A 20,241-nucleotide genomic window follows, 5' to 3' on the forward strand; every position below is an offset into this window, starting at 1 on the left:
AGACACATATTGAGCAAACAGAGGCAGGTGCAAAGGATATAGGCATACTATATGGTTTCATCTACATAATGTTCAAAATAGCCCAAGTTAACTTGTAGTGCTAAAGGCCATATAAATGGGTGCCTCTGAGAAGTATGAGCTGAGACGGGCACAGAGGACTATGCTGGAAATGGTCTTTGTCCTGATCTGTGTTGAAGTTTTGGCTGTGCCCTGGCATTTTACACTTGAGTGTATATATTTTACAACTTGCTATGTGGATTGTTTATGTCTCCACAAAGTTCATATGTTCATTTAAATAAAAGAAGGATTTAGCTAATAACAGATTTTCTTGATCCAGATAGAGAGTAGTTTCTGGCAGTAATTTCTTTTCTCACTTGAAATGGTCATACCAGCATCTTGCTCTGGCCTGGAAAGTAAAAAAGTGAATTTCACTGCCCATATTATTATAATAACTCAGAAATGTCGGAAAAGTCTTCAATGTGAAGACAGTACCTCAGCATCACTGAGATGCTATATATAAAGTGCATTTTAAGATTCTCTTCTTGGAGTTTTCCCTGGTGGCTCAGTGCTCAAGAGTCCGCCTGCTAATGCAGGAGACACAGGTCTGATCCCTCATCCGGGATGATCCAACATGCCACAGAGCAACAAAGCCCGTGCGCCACAACTACTGAGCCTGTGCTCTAGAGCCCGGGAACTGCAACTACGGAGCCCACACGCCGCAGCTACTGAACCCTCATGCCCTAGAGCCCATGTTCTACAAGAGAAGCCACCGCATGAGAAGCCCACGCACTGCAGCTGGAGGGTAACCCCTGCTTGCTGCAACTAGAGAAAAGCCTGTGCAGCGAAAAAGACCCAGTACAGCCAAAAATAACTAACTAAATAAAAATTATTTTTTAAAAAAGATTCTGTCTTCTTGATGATGGCTAATGCTTGACGTATGGATCATATAATGACAGCTTAACCCTGGCACAGGCACAACTTAATAGAAGCCACCACTTCCTCACTTTCCCCCATCACTGTTTTCTCCCCATCTGAATGTCACTACTACATTTTTGCTAACATTTCATGGCAGGTTAAAAAAAAAAAGATCTTTCTTTTGATAGCTTTTCTGAATGCAAACACGGCAGAGGAAGGCGGTGGAAAGAGAGTGGCTCTAGGTTTGGGTTCTTGCTCGACCGCTATTCTCTGTGCAACTCTGAAAGCTGTTTCACCTTTCTAAGCTTCTGTTTCCAGCCTGTAAAATAGAGATAATAATGCCTACCTTACAGAGTCACTGTCAGGTGAACATGAGATCAGTCAGGTATTGGGTTGACCAAAAGCTCATTTGGATTTTTCTGTGAGATGTCATAGAAAAACCTAAATGGACTTTTTGGCCAACTCAATAAAATGGTGAGCACAGTGAGGTCACATGATAAATCCTCAGTATATGTTGACCATTATTATAATTATTAATATCATTTACTAAAATAAACACCATTTGTTCTCTGATCCCATTGGTCTGTAGATTGTCTATAACTTTAGCCTTCAAACTTCAAGCAAGTTGCAAGTTGGAGTATTAATTCATTCAATGAGTACTGAGTACGGTTGGACTTCCTTATCCACAGGGACAGAGGCCAACTCTACTGTGTGGTTTTACACACGGGACTTCAGCATCTTCGGATTTTGGAATCACCAGGTGTCCTGGTGCACAAGCTTGAATCTAGATTGCTGGGAGAAATATCAATAACCTCAGATACTCAGATAACACCACCCTTATGGCACAAAGCGAAGAACTAAAGAGCCTCTTGATGAAAATGAAAAAGGAGAGTGAAAAAGCTGGCTTAAAGCTCAACATTCAAAAAATGAAGATCATGGCATCCAGTCCCATCACTTCATGGCAAATAGATGGGGAAAAAATGAAAACAGTGACAGACTTTATTTTCTTGGGCTCCAAAATCACTGCAGATGGTAACTGCAGCCATGAAATCAAAAGACGCTTGCTCCTTGGGAGAAAAACTATGACCATCCTCAGTTCAGTTCAGTTCAGTCCCTCAGTCATGTCTAACTCTTTGTGACCCCATGAATCACAGCACACCAGGCTTCCCTGTCCATCACCAACTCCCAGAGTTTACCCAAACTCATGTCCATTGAGTTGGTGATGCCATCCAGTCATCTCATCCTCTGTAGTCCCCTTCTCCTCCTGCCCCCAACCCCTCCCAGCATCAGAGTCTTTTCCAATGAGTCAACTCTTCACATGAAGTGGCCAAAGTATTGGAGTTTCAGCTTTAGCATCAGTCCTTCCAATGAACACCCAGGACTGATCTCCTTTAGGATGGACTGTTTGGATCTCCTTGCAGTCCAAGGGACTCTCAAGAGTCTTCTCCATTACCACAGTTCAAAAGCATCAATTCTTCTGTGCTCAGCTTTCTTCACAGTCCAACTCTCACGTCCATACATGACCACAGGAAAAACCATAGCCTTGACTAGATGGACCTTTGTTGGCAAAGTAATATCTTTGCTTTTGAATATGCTATCTAGGTTGGTCATAACTTTCCTTCCAAGGAGTAAGCGTCTTTTATGGCTGCAATCACCATCTGCAGTGATTTTGGAGCCCCCCAAAATAAAGTCTGACACTATTTCCACTGTTTCCCCATCTATTTCTCATGAAGTGATGGGACCAGATGCCATGATCTTAGTTTTCTGAATGTTGAGCTTTAAGCCAACTTTTTCACTCTTCTCTTTCACTTTCATCAAGAGGCTTTTTAGTTCCTCTTCACTTTCTGCCATAAGGGATCCAACCTAGATAGCCTATTAAAAAGCAGAGACATTACTTTGCCAACAAATGTCCATCTAGTCAAAGCTATGTATGGATGTGAGAGTTTTACTATAAAGAAAGCTGAGTGCCAAAGAATTGATGTCTTTGAACTGTGGTGTTGGAGAAGACTCTTGAGAGTCCCTTGGACTGCAAGGAGATCCAACCAATCACTCCTGAAGGAAATCAGTTCTGAATATTCTTTGGAAGGACTGATACTGAAGCTGAAACTCCAATACTTTGGCCACCTGATGCGAAGAGCTGACTCATTTGAAAAGACCCTGATGCTGGGAAAGATTGAAGGTGGGAGAAGGGGACGACAGAGGATGAGATGTTTGGATGGCATCACTGACTTGATGGACAGGAGTTGAGCAAGCTCTGGGAGTTGGTGATGGACAGGGAAGCCTGGTGTGCTGTAGTCTATGGGGTTGCAAAGAGTCAGACAAGACTAAGTGACCGAACTGATTGGGTGTCCTGGAACCAATCCCCCAAGCAATCTGAGGAACAACCGCATTTACTCTGTGAATGAGGTAGACCAGAGCCTTGCCCTCAGGGAACTTGCATTTCTATTGAGATTTGTGCATTAGCAAACTTCTCTCTGGGCAGAATGATCTGCAGTGCTTCCACTCTTCCCCAGTAGCTTGTTCTTTCTGTGTTCTTATTGCCCGATTACTAATAGGTCTTATTAATTAACAGCTTGAGGTTTCCTAAGCTCTTCCTTAATAGTATGTTCTTCTCAAGACTTCATGTGCAATGTGTTGTTTATCTGTAGTACTGTACATTCATTTTCATCACCAGACTTCTTTGCATATGTTTTTATGAAAACATTAAGCTGTTCATTTTCCATGGAATGAATCGTAAAGCTTTGTTTTCATGCTCCACTGTATTTAGTCTCAAAATGGCATTGCTGCTTGGCAGGGTCTATAAAAATCAGGTGCAAAATTTACTACACAAAACATATTTAGGACTTGGGTAATTTTTATTGCTATAAAAGGTAACTTTTCCAAACAACTAAATATCATTATTCTCTGTTGCCATTGAGTGGCTTTTTTTTTTTTTTTTTTGGCATGAGCATTTTTGACAGCTTTGTGGCTTTTCCCTTTATAAGCCCCTGCCTCCTCTACTCTGGAATATTCTTTCAGTTTTACTTGAATCAGTTTCTCCTGAATTGTAATTCCTAAGATCCCAATTAAACTTGTTTCATGTTTTGCGGCCTTCTTGGTCAACACAGTCAGAGATGTAGTCTTTACTCTGAGAGTGTGGACCTTCCATGGTTTCAATTGAAAGCTTGAGTTGTTTGCCAAAGCCCCATAACTTGGTAAGAAACCATCACCCCTGGGATGGGCAGTGGTTGAAGTCTCTGCTCCATCTCTTTCAGCCATCAACTGTTGTTTTCCCCCGGATTCCTTTGAGTCTCACTTGGACATGTACAATTCAAGAGTCGGTCAAGGATTCGAGGAGAATTTATACACATTTTGGGACTTCCTACTCTGTGACTCTCCTTTTCAGAATTTTCACCTCAATTTCCAGCCACTCTATTTGCAAACTCCTGCTCAGAATCATCAGGCCACTAAGCCTGTGATTTTAGTCTTTCAATGACCTCTACCCTGTGTGAGCTGATTGTGGTTCTCTTAGTGTGGTCCTTCAACCAGTAATTAGCATCACATAGGGAATGGGTAAAATGCAAAATTTAGGGCGGCATCCCAGACCTAGTGAATTAGAAACTCAAGGTAGAGTCTAGCAATCTATATTTTAACAAGTTTTAGTTTGAGACTGACTGCCTTAGTGGTAAAGCTATACGAACGTGGGTCTCACCCAGAGTGGTTCCCATCCTTTACTGTCTGGATGCTCTTCAGTGCCATCAAATGAGGGGGTTTTTGTGTGTGTGTGAGGGGAGGGGTCCAGAATTTTGTAATATTATTTGTAGAAGGAATTAGCCTGAAACAAGCTACTGTACCAGATGGGAATTTGGGCATTCACTTTGTCGCATATATTCCATACTGTATACTGCTTGATTCCCCCACTTCCAAGCACATATATCTTTGTAATTTAAAAAATAAATTTAAATTCTTTTAAATTGAGATTTGAATAAAATGTTTGTGAAACCCTGGAAGCACCTTATAGTTTTATGGAACACGGCTTGAAAACCTCTAGTTGGTGTTGATTGACAGTATGGGTCAGGATTAGCCTCAACCATGCATAGGAGAATCTCCATAGTAACTGTCACCATAGCATCAAGCCTATGACAGAGGTGATAAATGAGCTTGAACAGAGTGGGGGAGAATCTAGTGTGGTATCTTCTGGTCTCCCTTCCAGCAAATCCCAAAGACATGCCTGTACCTTTGTTGCAGGAGGGGGGACCTCCTTCCAGGGCCCAAAACTGGGCTCGTCTAACACTTGGAAATGAATTGTCCGAGGAGACACATGTGCTGACAAAGCAAGAGATTTTATTGGGAAAGGGCACCCGGGTGGAGAGCAGTAGGGTAAGGGAACCCAGGAGAACAGCTCTGCCACGTGGCTCGCAGTCTCAGGTTTTATGGTGATGGGATTAGTTTCCGGGTTGTCTTTAGCCAATCATTCTGACTCATAGTCCATCCTGGTGGTGAATGCCTTGTTCAGCCAAGATGGATGCGAGAGAGAAGGATTCTGGGAGGTGGTCGGACAGGTGGTGTCTCCTTTTGACCTTTCCCGAACTCTTCCAGTTGGTGGAGGCTTATTAGTTCCATGTTCCTTACCGGGACCTCTTGTCGTAAAACAACTTATGCAAATGGTTACCATGGTGCCTGGCCAGGGTGGCCGGTTAAATCAGTGTGCTTCCCCTAACACCTTGAGAGAGAAAGCCTGCAGGTAATGACCAGGTGAAATGACCTGACATTCTCCAAAGTGCAAAGGGTCTCTGCTCCTCAATGAGAAGCAGGGACTCCCCCTCAAGAGGGAATTAACCCCTTACAACTTCAAGAAGAGGGAATACCTTCACAATACTGTCATCCTACCAACCCAGTAGAATGGAAAATTCATCTAAAAACTCACTCTAGCTTCTCTCCCTTTCCCTGCCTCCACCCCCAGACAGACCCACTGGTGTTTTATCCCCTGGGGAGCAGGCCCTGGGCAGTACTTTTCCAACTTTAATGTGCGCTGGGGATCTTTTTCAAATGTAAATACTGATTTAGTAGGTGTTATAGGCTGAACTGCATCTCCTTCAACTTCATATGTTGAGATCCTAACCCCAGTATCTCAAACATGACTGTATTTGGAGATACGGTCTTTAAAGAGGTGAGTAAAGTGAAATGAGGTCACTGAAGTGGTCTCTGACCTAATATGACTTGTAAGAAGACAAGACAGATAGACACAGAGGAAAGACCATGTGAAGATACCCAGAGACCCTGAAGAGAGAGACTGTAGAAAAAACTGACCCTGCTGACACCTTGACCTTGGACTTCAAGCCTCCAGAACTGTGAAAAATAAATTTCCATTGTTTAAGCCACCCAGTTTACTTTGTTAGTGCCCAGTGGGGCTTTGTTCTGGCAACCCTAGCAGACTAATGTAGTAGGTCTGGGGAGGGAACTGCGATGTTACATATCTAACATGTTCCCAGATGATGCTGATGCTGCTGGTCCAAGGACCAGACTTTGAGTAACAAAGATCTGGAGAATCAGGTTCCTTTTTGCTTGATGGCAGGCATGGTCAGCAGCTTCCCAAATCACCTTGCACATTGGAGAGGAGGACACTTTTTCTCCACTTCTGCTTTCTTTAGGATGGCTAAGGCAATTGTTCTCAGCCTTCTTATGTTTGCAGCACTTTAAAAAATATAGAGTGGCACCTTTCAGGGGATGAGGCACAGGTTAGGTTATGTAAATGAATGAAGTGGGCTGGATACAACACAGGACCTGATGGATGCAGTAGGTAAATGGGGAGCTCACGCCTCACGTGAAGTGGGCAGATCTACACTGTCTCCAGTCAGAATCTGAGCTTGGTGTACCCAGATTTTCCAAAATTTCAAGAGAAGATAGAAATTTGGATTTTTATATTAAATCTCCAGAGTTTTTAAATGTTGGCAACTCCGTTCATTTCTTTTTGAAATGTGAAACAAAGGAGCCCCTGAGGTCCTGGACAAGTTATTGATTTGTATCTTATTTTAGAAGTATACATATGTAAGGGCTTCCCAGGTGGCGCTAGTGGTAAAGAACCCAACTGCCAGTGTAGGAGACATAAGAGATGCGGGTTAGATTCCTGGGTCAGGAAGATTCCCTGGAGAAGGACATGGCAATCCACTCCAGTATTCTTGTCCAGAGAATCCCATGGACAGAGGAGCCTGGTGGGCTATAGTCCATGGTGTTGCAAAGAGTTGGACATGACAGAAGCAACTTAGCACGCATTCATATGTAAAAATTCATCAAACTGCAGGATTAAGATTTGCACCATTTACTGCTTTTAAGTTATGCCACAATAAAACACCTGCATCAGGGTGATGCACACCAGCTTCAAGCAGTCGTTATCTGTGGGAATGGAGGCAAAGCAGGACTGAAGTTGGCTTTATCCGTATCGTCAATGTTATGTTTCTCTCTAGAGGAGAACTGAAGCACAGGTGGGAAAGGAATAACAGCTGTCTCGTCTCAGTGGTATCTAGATTTTCTGCTTCATTATTTTCTGTATGTTTGGACTATTTCATCATTAAACATCTTAAATATTAAAAAAAAACAAAACAAAAACAAACCCCGAGAATACCAATACTGCATGGGCTAACCCAAACCCCTTGGAGGTTACTGAAACATATTCTCTTGGTTTTCCTCTGGGACCATATTGTTGTTTAGGTAGGAATGTTCTCTGCCTTGTCCCAGATCTCCTGCAGCTTCAGGAAACACCTGCTCCCTCCCTGCCATGGGTGTGACGTGATGTCACCCCACCCACTCAACCCATATAACCTCCATCTCCAGAAGTGGTGTTCTCAGTGCAGGCTCAGCCGGAGCAAAAATAAAATATAAACATCAACCTAAACCTGAAGACATTGTGTTGAGTTCCCAGTTCTGAGCCACCAGAGAACAGGCTTCTCTGATCCTGAAAGCAGTACAGCCTAGTGGTTAAGCTCACTGGGTAGAAATCTGGCTCTTCCACTTAGTCAGATCAGATCAGATCAGTCGCTCAGTCGTGTCCGACTCTTTGAGACCCCATGAATCGCAGCACGCCAGGCCTCCCTGTCCATCACCAACTCCCGGAGTTCACCCAGACTCACGTCCATCGAGTCAGTGACGCCATCCAGCCATCTCATCCTCTGTCATCTCCTTCTCCTCTTGCCCCCAATCCCTCCCAGCATCAGAGTCTTTTCCAATGAGTCAACCCTTCGAATGAGGTGGCCAAAGTGCTGGAGTTTCAGCTTCAGCATCATTCCTTCCAAAGAAATCCCAGGGCTGATCTCCTTCAGAATGGACTGGTTGGATCTCCTTGCAGTCCAAGGGACTCTTAAGTCTTCTCCAACACCACAGTTCAAAAGCATCAATTCTTCGGCGCTCAGCCTTCTTCACAGTCCAACTCTCACATCCATACATGACCACAGGAAAAACCATAGCCTTGACTAGACGAACCTTTGTTGGCAAAGTAATGCTCTGGTTTTGAATATGCTATCTAGGTTGGTCAAAACTTTCCTTCCAAGGAGTAAGCATCTTTTAATTTCATGGCTGCAGTCACCATCTGTAGTGATTTTGGAGCCCAGAAAAATAAAGTCTGACACTGTTTCCACTGTTTCCCCATCTATTTCCCATGAAGTGGTGGGACTGGATGCCATGATCTTCGTTTTCTGAATGTTGAGCTTTAAGCCAACTTTTTCACTCTCCACTTTCACTTTCATCAAGAGGCTTTTGAGTTCCTCTCACTTTCTGCCATAAGGGTGGTGTCATCTGCATATCTGAGGTTATTGATATTTCTCCCAGCAATCTTGATTCCAGCTTGTGTTTCTTCCAGTCCAGCGTTTCTCATGATGTACTCTGCATATAAGTTAAATAAACAGGGTGACAATATACAGCCTTGACGTACTCCTTTGCCTATTTATGTACTCCTTTCCTTCCACTTAGTAGGTAGTTACATATCCTTGGGCAAGGGAGTCAGTCCTGGCCTCAATTTCCTCATCTGTAAGGTGGGAATGATAATAGTATATACCTATTTAGGTTTATGTTAAGATTTAAGTTGGCTGGGTGGCTGGTGCATAACTGTTCAATAAAAGTTAACTCTCATAACTGTTAGTATTATTAAGTACTTCCACTTTACTTTAAACATCTTTTATATGTCGTGGACTAAGTCTGAGGTGAGGCCACGATGTTAATAAATTGGTATCTGACCACTGAGTCCCAAAGAGAAAATATTTTCAACTGTGCTTCAAGTAGTAAATGTGATCAAGCTTTGTCATGCATAAGAAAGGAGAATCACAGAGGCTCCAGGCTGGTTCATTTGCTGCTTGCCTCCAGCCTCAGGGCTGGGACACCTGCCCCTCCCCGTGGATGGTGGTGTTGCCAGGGCTACAGGGCTTGTTGATGCACAGGGTTGCTGTTTGGGGTTGGTTGCTCAAGGTAATCCTCCCAGGAACAGCATCCTACTGGAGGCTCAGTGACCCAAAAAAGGGCTTCAGAAGTGACTAATATCGCTGCAAAGGATGCACATAGATTCAAGAAAATGCATTCCCTAAAGGGATACGATTTCAACCACTTAGTTGGTGCTTCTTTGCCTTCTTTAACCATAAGCATTAAGCTTCTCTGTTTGAAATTCTAGTTTCCCCAGGTGGCATTCTTCAGAGGGGCCGTTTTCTCTGGTAACTCACGGAGACTCTGACTACCTGGAATGGGGTGGGGAGGAATATTCTTTCCAAAATGTAAATCTGATGTCGGCTTTCAGCTTTAAATCTTTAATGCTGCCCTTCTCCCCACCTACACACTGCTTCCAGAGTAAATGTTCCCAGTACTGTTAGAATTCTTTGTCAAGAAAAATCCAGAAAGCTAGACTTTGGTCAGGACTTTCCCCATCCCTTTTTTATTTGTAGAGTTATAGCATTTTACACATCAAAAAATTACAAAACATTGCAATAAGTCTCCTACCCACTTCAGCCCCCAATTCCGTATCTGAAGAAGACACCCCTGATACAGTTTCTTCTGTCGTTTTTCAAACACATACACACCTTTTTTTTTTTAATACAGATGATAGCCAATTTTTTTTTAATGTTGGTTTAATATTTTTACCAATAGGAAAGCATGGCGTGCTGCAGTCAGTCCATGGTGTCACAAAGAGTCAGACACGACTGAGCAACTGAACTGAACTGAGTATTTTTAAACTCTGAGGGTCAAACAAGACCATATGTATCCATGGGTTGTAAGTCATATAGACATGTGCTTATGATCCACTCTACTTCAAGTGTCCTGGAGACAGGGTTGCAGCTTTGCCTTGGCATCCCCCTCTACAACATGGCATGATGCCTAGCATACAGTTGACACTCAATAAGTACAATGCGCTGGCCAAATCCACTGAAACATTTATTAAGCACCATTCTGTCCCTACTGCTGGGTCTGTCACAGAATTCCAAGTGAACTGTGATGTGGGCAACCTCTGAGGGAATACATGGGAACGGTCAAGTCCAAGACCTCCGCTGGCTATAGGTTCAGAACCTGTCCACCTCCTATTTTTCCTCGTTACCTGGGTCCACAACAAATGGACAGGAATGGCAGATGCCTCCTCACCTCGCCCTCAGGCTCACCCTAGGGTGTGGTGTGTGGGCTTGTGCCCAGCCCTCGACGGAGTGCTGACACCACCATTCCCAAGCTGGCTCTTGTTCCCAGGAGTGGTGTGTCTACTTCTTGCCTTCCACCAGGTCAAGGCAAGCTGGGACTGGAAGGAAACCACACAGGCTGTTTGCTGACTCTTCCTGAGGCGCTGGGCTGGGCTGGGCTGGGCTGGCTGCTGGATGAGTCAGGCCTTTTCAAGCTTCTTCATGTTGGGAGAAGACTCGCTGCTCAGGTGGTTTGGGGTCTTCTAGGTTAGATCCTCTCTGATCGCTTGCCTGTGGTCCAGGTCACGTCCAGCTGGTCACCATGCATGATGGTTGCAGAGAGGGTGACATTTTCAGTTCATGATAAGTGGACCCCACTGATGATACATAACAAACTCATCATATGGCCCTCCCCATCTCCTGAGGCTGCGATTTCCAGTTGTTTCCACAGTGACGCAGGGCAAGTGGTTTTTGTATGCACGGTGCTCCTGCTAGAGTATTTGGGTTGGCCAAAAAGTTTGGGTTTTGCCATAACAGCTTACGGACAAACCCGAATTAACTTTTTGGCCAACTCGATATTTTTTTCTTTCCCTTCCACTCAACAGACCATTCTGGATGCAAAAGCGGGTGGGGTGGGAATGTGATCTTGTTCTAAAATTCACCTTGCCTTGATTCTCACTGCAGTGCAGTAGGAATCTTACTCCTAAAACTCAGGGTGAGGGGGGCAACACATCATATGCCTTCTTTTTCTTTATTTCAAGTTAGCTGAGGCTTGGGAGCCCTCATTCTCTAGGCTGGAAAGAAAGTAATATTGGTGGTAATGGGGTGGGGCAGGCTCTCCCCTTCTCTTGGGATGCGTGAAAATCCATCATATAGGAGGGTACATGGTGCCTGGAAAATGGGCGCTGTGTCCACTTTTCTGAGACCAAGTCTTCTGCTCATGTCCCCAGGGTGTTCCTTTAGAGGACGCTTACAGAAGCTTCCTTTCCAAGCTTGAGAATCTCGGCTGAGGCTGGGGATCTTAAGTCAATGCTTAAGTCTGCAAGAGACACTGCAAAATCTCCCCACAGAAGTTCTGCCAACCTGCCACCTGCCGCAGGCACCCTGGGCAGCACATTCTGGTCTGCCAGGCCTGAAGCCCACTCATCTCCAGTCCCTCCCAGGCTCCAGGCTTCCAGAAAACATAAGCCAGCTTGTCTGCACAAACAACTTCTGGTTTCAGCCTCCAAACCAAACCTCCTGGAGGCAAGGCTGGCTTCTTGCTTGGAAGAAGAAATTGAAGACAGGAAATACAAATCCCATGCTAACAGCTCAATATATTATTCTGCCACCAAATTTATATTAGAATAATCATTCACAAATTTCAGTACATCAGAACACTGTGTACTTCTCACAGGTTACTTGTGCCACATATCACTGCTTGTGTGACACCACTGTTGCTCTGCTCTAAAGTAAAGCTAAAAAAACCAAAAAAGAAAAACAGAAGCATTTTCTGTCTTCACCCCTGCTTTCTTTCCTCCATTCACTGACTGTCCTCAGAACAAAACTAAAAAGCCTTCTCCCTGAGGATGCAATTTCCAGCCAAGAAGATTATCCAAATGGGTGTTGCCCAGTGCCCCATGAACTGTACCAAACCTGGTCAATGATGAAAATGCAAGATCACCTTATTATGATAATTAGGCTATGCTGATTAAAGTGGAAGCATCATTAAGGCCATTTCTATTACTAAACCTATCTTCTCCACTTAATTAGCACTTTCTTAAAAACATCTTTAGTTTCTTACAGTTTATCTGACTGGGGACAGAGTCACTGAACCAGAGTTGAATGGCGTCTGGTTTATGAGAGGACTGAGTCTATAATATGGTGATTGGTTTTTAAAAGATTGCTGCCTTCATGTATTATATAACATTTGGGCAGGCATGTGTCCAAGCACTTGAAGTAGCAAATGGGGAAAATTGAGGTTTGAGTTCTTCAGGATGTTTATTCCAGCTGTGTATTAACTAGGACCTCAGCGTCCGGCCTTGGACTATTTCTGTGGCTGATATGACCAGGCCTCCCTCAGCTTCTGATGGAAGTAATGGCCAGTGTCCAGGGCAGAACTACATTCGTCCAGAGGTTGCCTGTAATGAACTGATGCTAGATGCCACTCATATCTAAAGTAGAAATGCAAGCAAAACCTACAAGTTGTTTTTACCAATCAGATAGACAGTGATTAAAACTACTAATAATATGTACAATTTTAATATGTACATTCTCAGTTGTGTCTGACTCTTTGCGACCCCACGGACTGTAGCCCTCCAGGCGCCTCTGTCCATGGGATTTCCCAGGCAAGAATATTGGAATGGGTTGCCATTTCCTTCTTCAAATATGTACAGTGTTGGTGAGCTTGTAAGCAAAGAGTAGGCTCATAAATAAAAGAAAATAGGACTTACTTCCCTGGTGGTCCACGGGCTAAGACTCCACACTCCCAATGCATGGAGCCCAGATATGACCCTTGGTCAGGGAACTAGATCCTACTTACTGCAACGAAGAGTCGCATGCTGCAACTAAGACTCAGCACAGCCAAATAAATAATAAAAATTTTAAAAATAAGTATTTTTTTAAAAAGAGAAGAGATAACAGATCAACCTTTCCAATGAATATTTTGAATTTTTAAATGTTCAAGACCTTTCTCCTGGTGGTTGTTAATAAAAATTTACCATACAGGGACTTCCCTGGTGGTTCGCGGTTAAGAATCTGCCTTGCAATGCCAGGGATGCTGTTCAGGGAACTAAAATACCACATTTCTGTGGAACAACTAAGCCCCTGCACCACTAGAGAGTCTGTGCCCGCAATGAAGATCCCAATAACTGCAACTAAGACCCGTCACAGCAGCCAAATACATAAAAACAAAACAAAATAAAACGTACCTTACAAATATATGCAAACATATGTCAAAGAAAAGGAAAATGTACAAGGATGTTTCCTGCATAATTGGTCACAATAGCAACAAACTGGTGACCAATTAAACGTCTTTCATTAGAGGGTCTGGTTAAAAACCTTAAAGGATACATAAAAACGTTAAACATACAAAGGTATTATCTGACCATTTAAAAGAACGTAGTCAATCTTGCATGCTGAAGTGGAAAAAAAAAAAAAAAAAACCTGAATTTTAAGATATGTTATTAAACAAAAAAGCAAGGTGCATTTAAAATAATGACATATATTTTGGGCAAAATATTGTTATTTTTCTAAGTATACATATAATCTAAAAAAAAAAAAAAAAGAGTACCTGGGAAGTGATACACCAGTTTTTCTCCTTTCTTTGTACTTTTGGATATTAAGAAAATTTTTTTTAAAGAACAAGGCTGTGACAGGGACTTCTCTGGTGGTCCAATGGCTAGGACGCCATGCTCCCAATGCAGGGGGCCTGGTTTGATCCCTGGTCAGGGACCTAGATCTCACATACTGCAACTAAGACCCAGTGCAGCCAAATAAGTAAGTTGAAAAAAAGAATGAGGCTGTATGTATATAAAACCTGAAAGATTATCTGTGAGTGATTATATTTCCCCAGTGTGGCCACAGCAATATTCCCATTCTACATGCACTTCTCAGACAGTTCAGTCGCTCACTCATGTCCGACTCTTTGCGACCCCATGGACTGTAGCACTCCAGGCTTCCCTTTCCATCACCAACTCCCGGAGTTTACTCAAACTCATGTCCATTGAGTTGGTGATGCCATCCAACCATCTCATCCTCTGTCTTCCCCTTTTACTCCCGCCTTCAATCTTTCCCAGCATCAGGGTCTTTTCCAATGAGTCAGTTCTTTGCATCAGGTGGCCAAAGTATTGGAGTTTCAGCTTCAGCATCAGTCCTTCCAATGAATATTCAGGACTGCTTTCCTTTAGGATGGACTGGTTGGATCTCCTTGCAGATCTACGTGCACTTCTGGAGCCTTGTTACTCCCCATCAGGGGTACTTTATTCCCTTCTTCTGGAGTCTGGGCGGCACTCGGTGACAGCCCTGACAATCAGAATGCTGCAGAAGTGACACTGTGCGGCTTCTGGGACTCTGCACAAAGTGGCCGTGCAGCTTCCGTGTGGGATGTGCTCTTCCTTGGGGTGCCTACCCTGGAACCCTGCTGCCATGCTGTGAGGAATCCCAACCTAACTCACAGTTCATTGAGTACATTCAGAGTTGTGCAAACACCATCACTACCTAATTTCAGAAAACTTCTGTCACCCCCAAAAGAAACCCTGTGCCATAACTCTCCGCCTGCCCCGACTAATCCATTTTTTGTCTTCATGGATTTGCCTATTTTGGACATTTCCTATAAATGGAATCATAAAATATGTGGCCTCTTGTATCTGACATCTTTCACTGAGCACAATGTTTTCAAGGTTCATCATACTGTAATATTTATCAGTACTCTATTCCTTTTTTATGGCTGATTAATATTCCATTGTATGAATGTATCACATCCGTTTATCCACTTATTAGTAGTTGGTCATCTGGGTGGTTTCCAGTTTCTGGTTATTAGGAATAATAGTGCTGAGAACATTTGCGTACAATTTTTTGTATGGAAGTATGTTTTCAAATCTCTTAAATTCAAGTGCTATAAAATCACCTATTGATATTAAATGATATATAATACATAAAAATGACACAAAATACATAAAAAATTAAGTGATACTGAATAATAACAAATGATACATAATTTAAGTAATCATTCATTAGAGCAGCTTTCCTAAGAGCAGCAAACCTGTTCCCTCATAGTAATTCAGACATAGTATGATTCATTGGGTAGACCAGAAGTCACAAGATGGCACTATTTCAAGCCCAGGTTTTTCACTAACTTACACAAAGATTTCACCACATCAGTCTGAATTAATGAGACACCACTTTACTGTCTCTGTTTAAAAACAAAAAACAAAAAACCAGGGCTATTTTGTGGTCTTCAAAATTCCTCTTTTGATGTTACAAAGTGAAAGCTATCATTTAAATTTGACATACAGGGAGAGGCTGGAGTCTCTTCAGGAATTTGGGATTTGATTTAGAATTCCTCTGAACATGGAAAACCTGGGACTGACCTGTTTGGGTTTACCTAATACAAGTTCAATAAAAATAAGTCATTAAAAAAAAAAATTCTGGATTAAGTAAAAACTCACTTATGTGGGAGTCTGGGATCACATTTAGAGCCTCCACCTGTAATAGACTCCTATGCAAATAAAAACTCTATTGCAAGGTTCTTTGTCCACGGACATGATTTCCCTTCAGGTTGCTCTACTTCTCTCCCAGCACCTGCTGCCAGCTTCTCCAGCAAGCCTCATCACCGTCTTCCTGAGTTTGCCTGTATGCTTCATGTAAATCTAGTAAGGAAATAATGAGATGCTTTTTTCCGGCAGTTGCTCTAGAGGCCACTTGTAGAGAAGAGATGGCACTAATAAAAAAGTGCGGATGTTTTCTCCAGTGGAAAACTACAAGTTTGCTTGGTTTTAATCCTTGGCACCAAGTTTTGGGTTCCTCATCACTGAACAGACTTCTTTCTGCTTGGCTTCTTCCCGGCCAGTGTCCTGGCACACTATCAGAGGGGGAAATAATTAGAAAGAACTGTCTTATAGGGATGAGAAGCACTGGGCGCTTACCAGATGGGGATAATCAGGAGTCTTCAAACAAATCCTTGACCAGACAGAGCACCATGTGTCTTTTCGCTTACGTTAACTATAGGCAGTGTTCCCGGCTCCTGAAATGTGTGCGTGGAAAGGGCAGGGGGACGTCTGCTCAGTTTCCCTCATTCCCAGGGGGACCCCTGGGTTGCTCTTCGGTTCGTGAGCAGTGACCCAACTGTAGCCCCAGAGAGTTTTCTAGGAGCTTCCCTGATCTCACTATGGAGGGAAAAGTCTCATTGCATTCTTGGTTCACTGAGTGTGGGGTGGGGAGCGAGAGACAGCTTTGTTATTTCTGCATGACACTTGGGACTCTCCTGGTGGTCCAGTGGTTAAGACTCTGCTCTTCCAACGCAGGAGGCACAGGTTTGATCCCTGGTTGGGAAATTAAGATCCTGCATGTTGCTTGCTGTGCCCCCAATTTTTTTTTTTAATTAAAAAAATGTTTGTGAGACAGTTGGGGAAGTGTATGACAACATTTACTAACTGTAACACTACTCAAGTATAGATATGTAGTTAAAAAGCATCTGACATCTCACCTTCCAGAGGTAACAAGTGTGTCACTTTGGGGAGCATTTCTAACAATCTGATGTGCATAATTATTCATTAGAATTTCAAATAAACTTGTGAGCATTTGTGTTGTGCTTGTTCAGAATCTGACCCTGAGACGAGAATCAAAAAGGAAGCCGTTCATTTGGGAGAGGCAGCAAACAGTATTGGAGAGGGGTAAAGTAAGACAGGGTAAGGTAGCCGAGTGAGGGTGATTATCAAGTTAGCTGCTGTTGTGGGCGGATGGAGCCTAACCCCACAGACAAACTCTGCGAAGTGCTGTAGAACATGAGCCTCAGATATATTTCACTGGAAGGGTGAGGGAACAGAAGTATTTACACCCCAGGTCCCATTGGCTGAAGCTGGTAGGTGTTAATTCTGAGTACTTCCAGCCTGAACTGGAGAAAGTCCCCAGGAAAGAGAGGAAGCTCTTAGCAGGTGGAGGGGAGCCACACACACACACAGTCGTGGTATCACTTGGAAGATGTGCTGGGCCCTGTTCTAGGTGCTGGGACACAGCAGGAAATGAAATAGAGAAAAAGTCTTGCTTTCATGGAGCATTTCTTCTGTTGGGGAGAATATAAGCAGGGTAAGTAAGAAACATACAGAGCGTGTTCCACGTGATGAGAAAAGCACTGTGGAGCGGGGCTGCTGTGCTCCGCTCCACAGTGGGAGCTGAAGAGGGGCCAGGGAGCAGAGAGGACAGTAGGAACCCCGCCATATTCCAGGCGTGGCAGTAGAGGAATGAGATGCCGTTATGGGCAGGTAGGACATGGGATATGAGAGGAGAGGAGTCAATGGGCTTGGCCTGAGCAACTGGGAAAATGGAGCTGCCTCTTCCTGAACCAGGGAAAACTTCTGAAGGAGCATGTTTGGGGTCAGTGGTGGTTGGGGCCTGGCTTTGGGTATCTTACATTTGTGATGTCTGTTGGGACACCTAAATGATGCTGTCAGCAGGAGGCTGATTGGAGGATCAGGAGTTCCAAGAGGTGTGAATTGGATGTAAACTGGGGTTTGTCAACATACAGATGGTCTGAGCCTTGGGACTGGTTGAGATTCCCATGGGAGCAAGCTAAACAGAAAAGAGGTTTGGGACTGAATCCTAGGAGTGGAGTGGTCAACTGTATGTATGCATATACTTGCCACATTTATATGGATGGATATGCAAAACACTCTCTTTTTAGAAACATACAGACACACACAGCGGGTTGCAGGTCAGTGGTATTATATAAATAGATTTCCAACTCAATTTTCTTCCCACTCAATCTCCCGGGGATACTGCTCCATGGCAACAGTATTTGTCTACTCCATTGACTTAATGGCTGCATAATAGTTCATTGTGTACATGTACCCTAACTGAGTTTTCCCTATAGAGGAATATTTACCCCAGTTTTACACAGCAGTGGGCACCCTGGACACTCTCTCCATCCTCTGTGATCACCTCCTTGGGGTTATAGCCCTCCTAGAAGCGGGGTGGTTGTGTGCAAGGATGTGTCCTTTTTTTTTTGTTTTTGGATGTGTCCTTTTTATGTTCCGACTCAAGACCCCTTCCTGGCAGCTCCGATAATCTGAGATGTGTTCAGCATGGAACAGCTGCTGACCTCAAGGAGGAACCATTGGGGTGTCATTACAGGTAAACCCTGTTCTATAGGAACCCTTCTAAATACAGGGCACCTATCTGGGTAATAACTGCTAGAAGCTGGGCAGAGGTTTGGGTCAAGTCAGGAAAGTCCAAGACAGGAAGTCGTCTGTCGGGACTCATTCCAGGACTCACACATGGAGCCACAGGCGACTTCTGAGTATAAAACCACTGTTTCCACACAGAGCAGAACAGACCAGGCCTGCAGGCTCTCCAGTAGAGCTGCTAAAAGCTTATTACATCAAATTCTAAGGATGCAGCCAAAGGCAGATGTGCTTTTGTGAAATGACTGTAATTAACTCCAAATCTTTCCCTGCACTTGCTTTTCGCTGGCTGGATTTGTCATTGAGCTGTTAGAACAAGCCTATGCTGTACCTGTCTTTCCCAGCAAAAGCATGACCCCATCACCTGTCTGGGCACATCCCGAGTGTTTAGAAGGTGTCAGGGCGTCCTGCATGTTCAATGGTAACCTTGAAAATAACATCTATCACTGCCAGGTAATTGGCCGGCAGCCTCGGAGAACTTCAGGGTATTAAGAGACGATGTGTTGAATTTAGTCAGTGTCCTCAAGCACAGGGACATGTACTGAAATGCCTTGTGATTCAGAAGGGAGAAAAGGAAAATGGCAAACACAGAGCCATGCCTTAGATTCTGTTTTATTCCCATCATTATAAACAATTCAACCCAAGACGGGACCCACTGCTGGGGTTTGATCCACAGAAATTATAGGTCAGCAACACTCATCCAGGGAGACCTAGTCCCCTACACCAGGGTCTTAACCACCAAGAGATGCCAAGAAAGTACCTGATAGTCTGAAGTTTTCAAAAGCGTCTGAGCTGGTGATCTGTATGCTCTTCTGTTCCCGCGTCCAGGGGCCTTTACCATGGAAGGTCCCTTCCCACGGCAGAACCTCCATCCAGGCCAGCCACCAGCAGTTTCTTCCTCTTCTGCTCCGTGAGTGATGCTTGGTCCAGCCCAGAGTCCAATGAGGAGGGTTTTCTTGCATGTTGTAGCTGAGATAAGTCATTTTATCCAGGATACAGCAGGTAGAAGTGAAGAGCTGATTCATTAGAAAAGACCCTGATGCAGGGAAAGATTGAAGGCAGGAGGACAAGGGCACGACAGAGGATGAGATGACTGGATGGCATTACTGACTCGATGGACAGGAGTTTGAGCAAGCTCTGGGAGTTGGATGGACAGGGAAGCCTGGCGTGCTACAGTCCCGAGAGTTGGACACAACTGGGTGACTGAACTGACGGCAGGTAGAAGGCAGCCTCCAGAATTTATGCCAAATTCCCATTCCTCAAATCACCAGATTTCATAGTTTGTTATGAGATAATTGCCCCCAGACCTATAAGCCTGGGCACGATGTTAAAACCAGAGCTTGGGAGTGAACACCAGCTGGTTTCCCTCCTCCCCGCTCTGCCTGTGCTGCCTGCTGGCCTCTGCTCAGAATGCCGTGTAGTATTTCTCCGTGGTGCTGACGATGTCACTCTGGTCCTCCAGCAGCTGCAGCACCTGCTGCAGCACAGGTTCACTCAGGCCTGGGCTGAGGCTCAGGCGGGCACAGGCCAGGATGTGCAGGAAGTGGCAGCCCTTCTCCACATCTGTGGGAAAAAGGGAGTTGGCGAAGCTTGAACACACCCGTCAGACCCTCCTCTCTCCCCCACGTCCTCTCCTCTACATGGAAGTCCTTCTCTGTATTTCCTGAATCAGAACCTGCAGCTTCGTAAGACCTCCCCACCTGCCTGGTGATTCTTGTGCACGTTAAAGCAGGAGATGCACTGGCCTACCTTACTGATGACAACAAACGAAATCACCTGTTCTCAGGTGTGTGCCAGGGACCACTGCTCGGGGACACAGGCCTTCAGCC

The 20,241-nt window shown here is 44.2% G+C and overlaps 1 protein-coding gene across 11 annotated transcripts in view; it reads right to left on the bottom strand.

Moving 5' to 3' along the window:
• Nucleotides 1-20,241, bottom strand: part of STN1 (STN1 subunit of CST complex) — a 66,054-nt gene that overhangs the window by 9,000 nt on the left and 36,813 nt on the right. For 2 of the 11 annotated variants that reach the window (XM_070780781.1, XM_070780782.1), the window contains exon 10: nt 19,009-19,975. The exons of 8 other annotated variants lie outside the window; for them this stretch is intronic. In XM_070780781.1, coding sequence (XP_070636882.1) covers nt 19,818-19,975 — 158 coding nt within the window. In that variant the 3' untranslated portion in view covers nt 19,009-19,817. Of the gene's footprint in view, nt 1-19,008; nt 19,976-20,241 lie in introns of those variants that run through there. One more of the 11 variants, XM_070780774.1, reaches the window with a different exon arrangement.

The sequence above is a fragment of the Bos indicus genome, chromosome 26 (genome assembly GCF_029378745.1).
Source record: "Bos indicus isolate NIAB-ARS_2022 breed Sahiwal x Tharparkar chromosome 26, NIAB-ARS_B.indTharparkar_mat_pri_1.0, whole genome shotgun sequence".
Classification (NCBI taxonomy): domain Eukaryota; kingdom Metazoa; phylum Chordata; class Mammalia; order Artiodactyla; family Bovidae; genus Bos; species Bos indicus.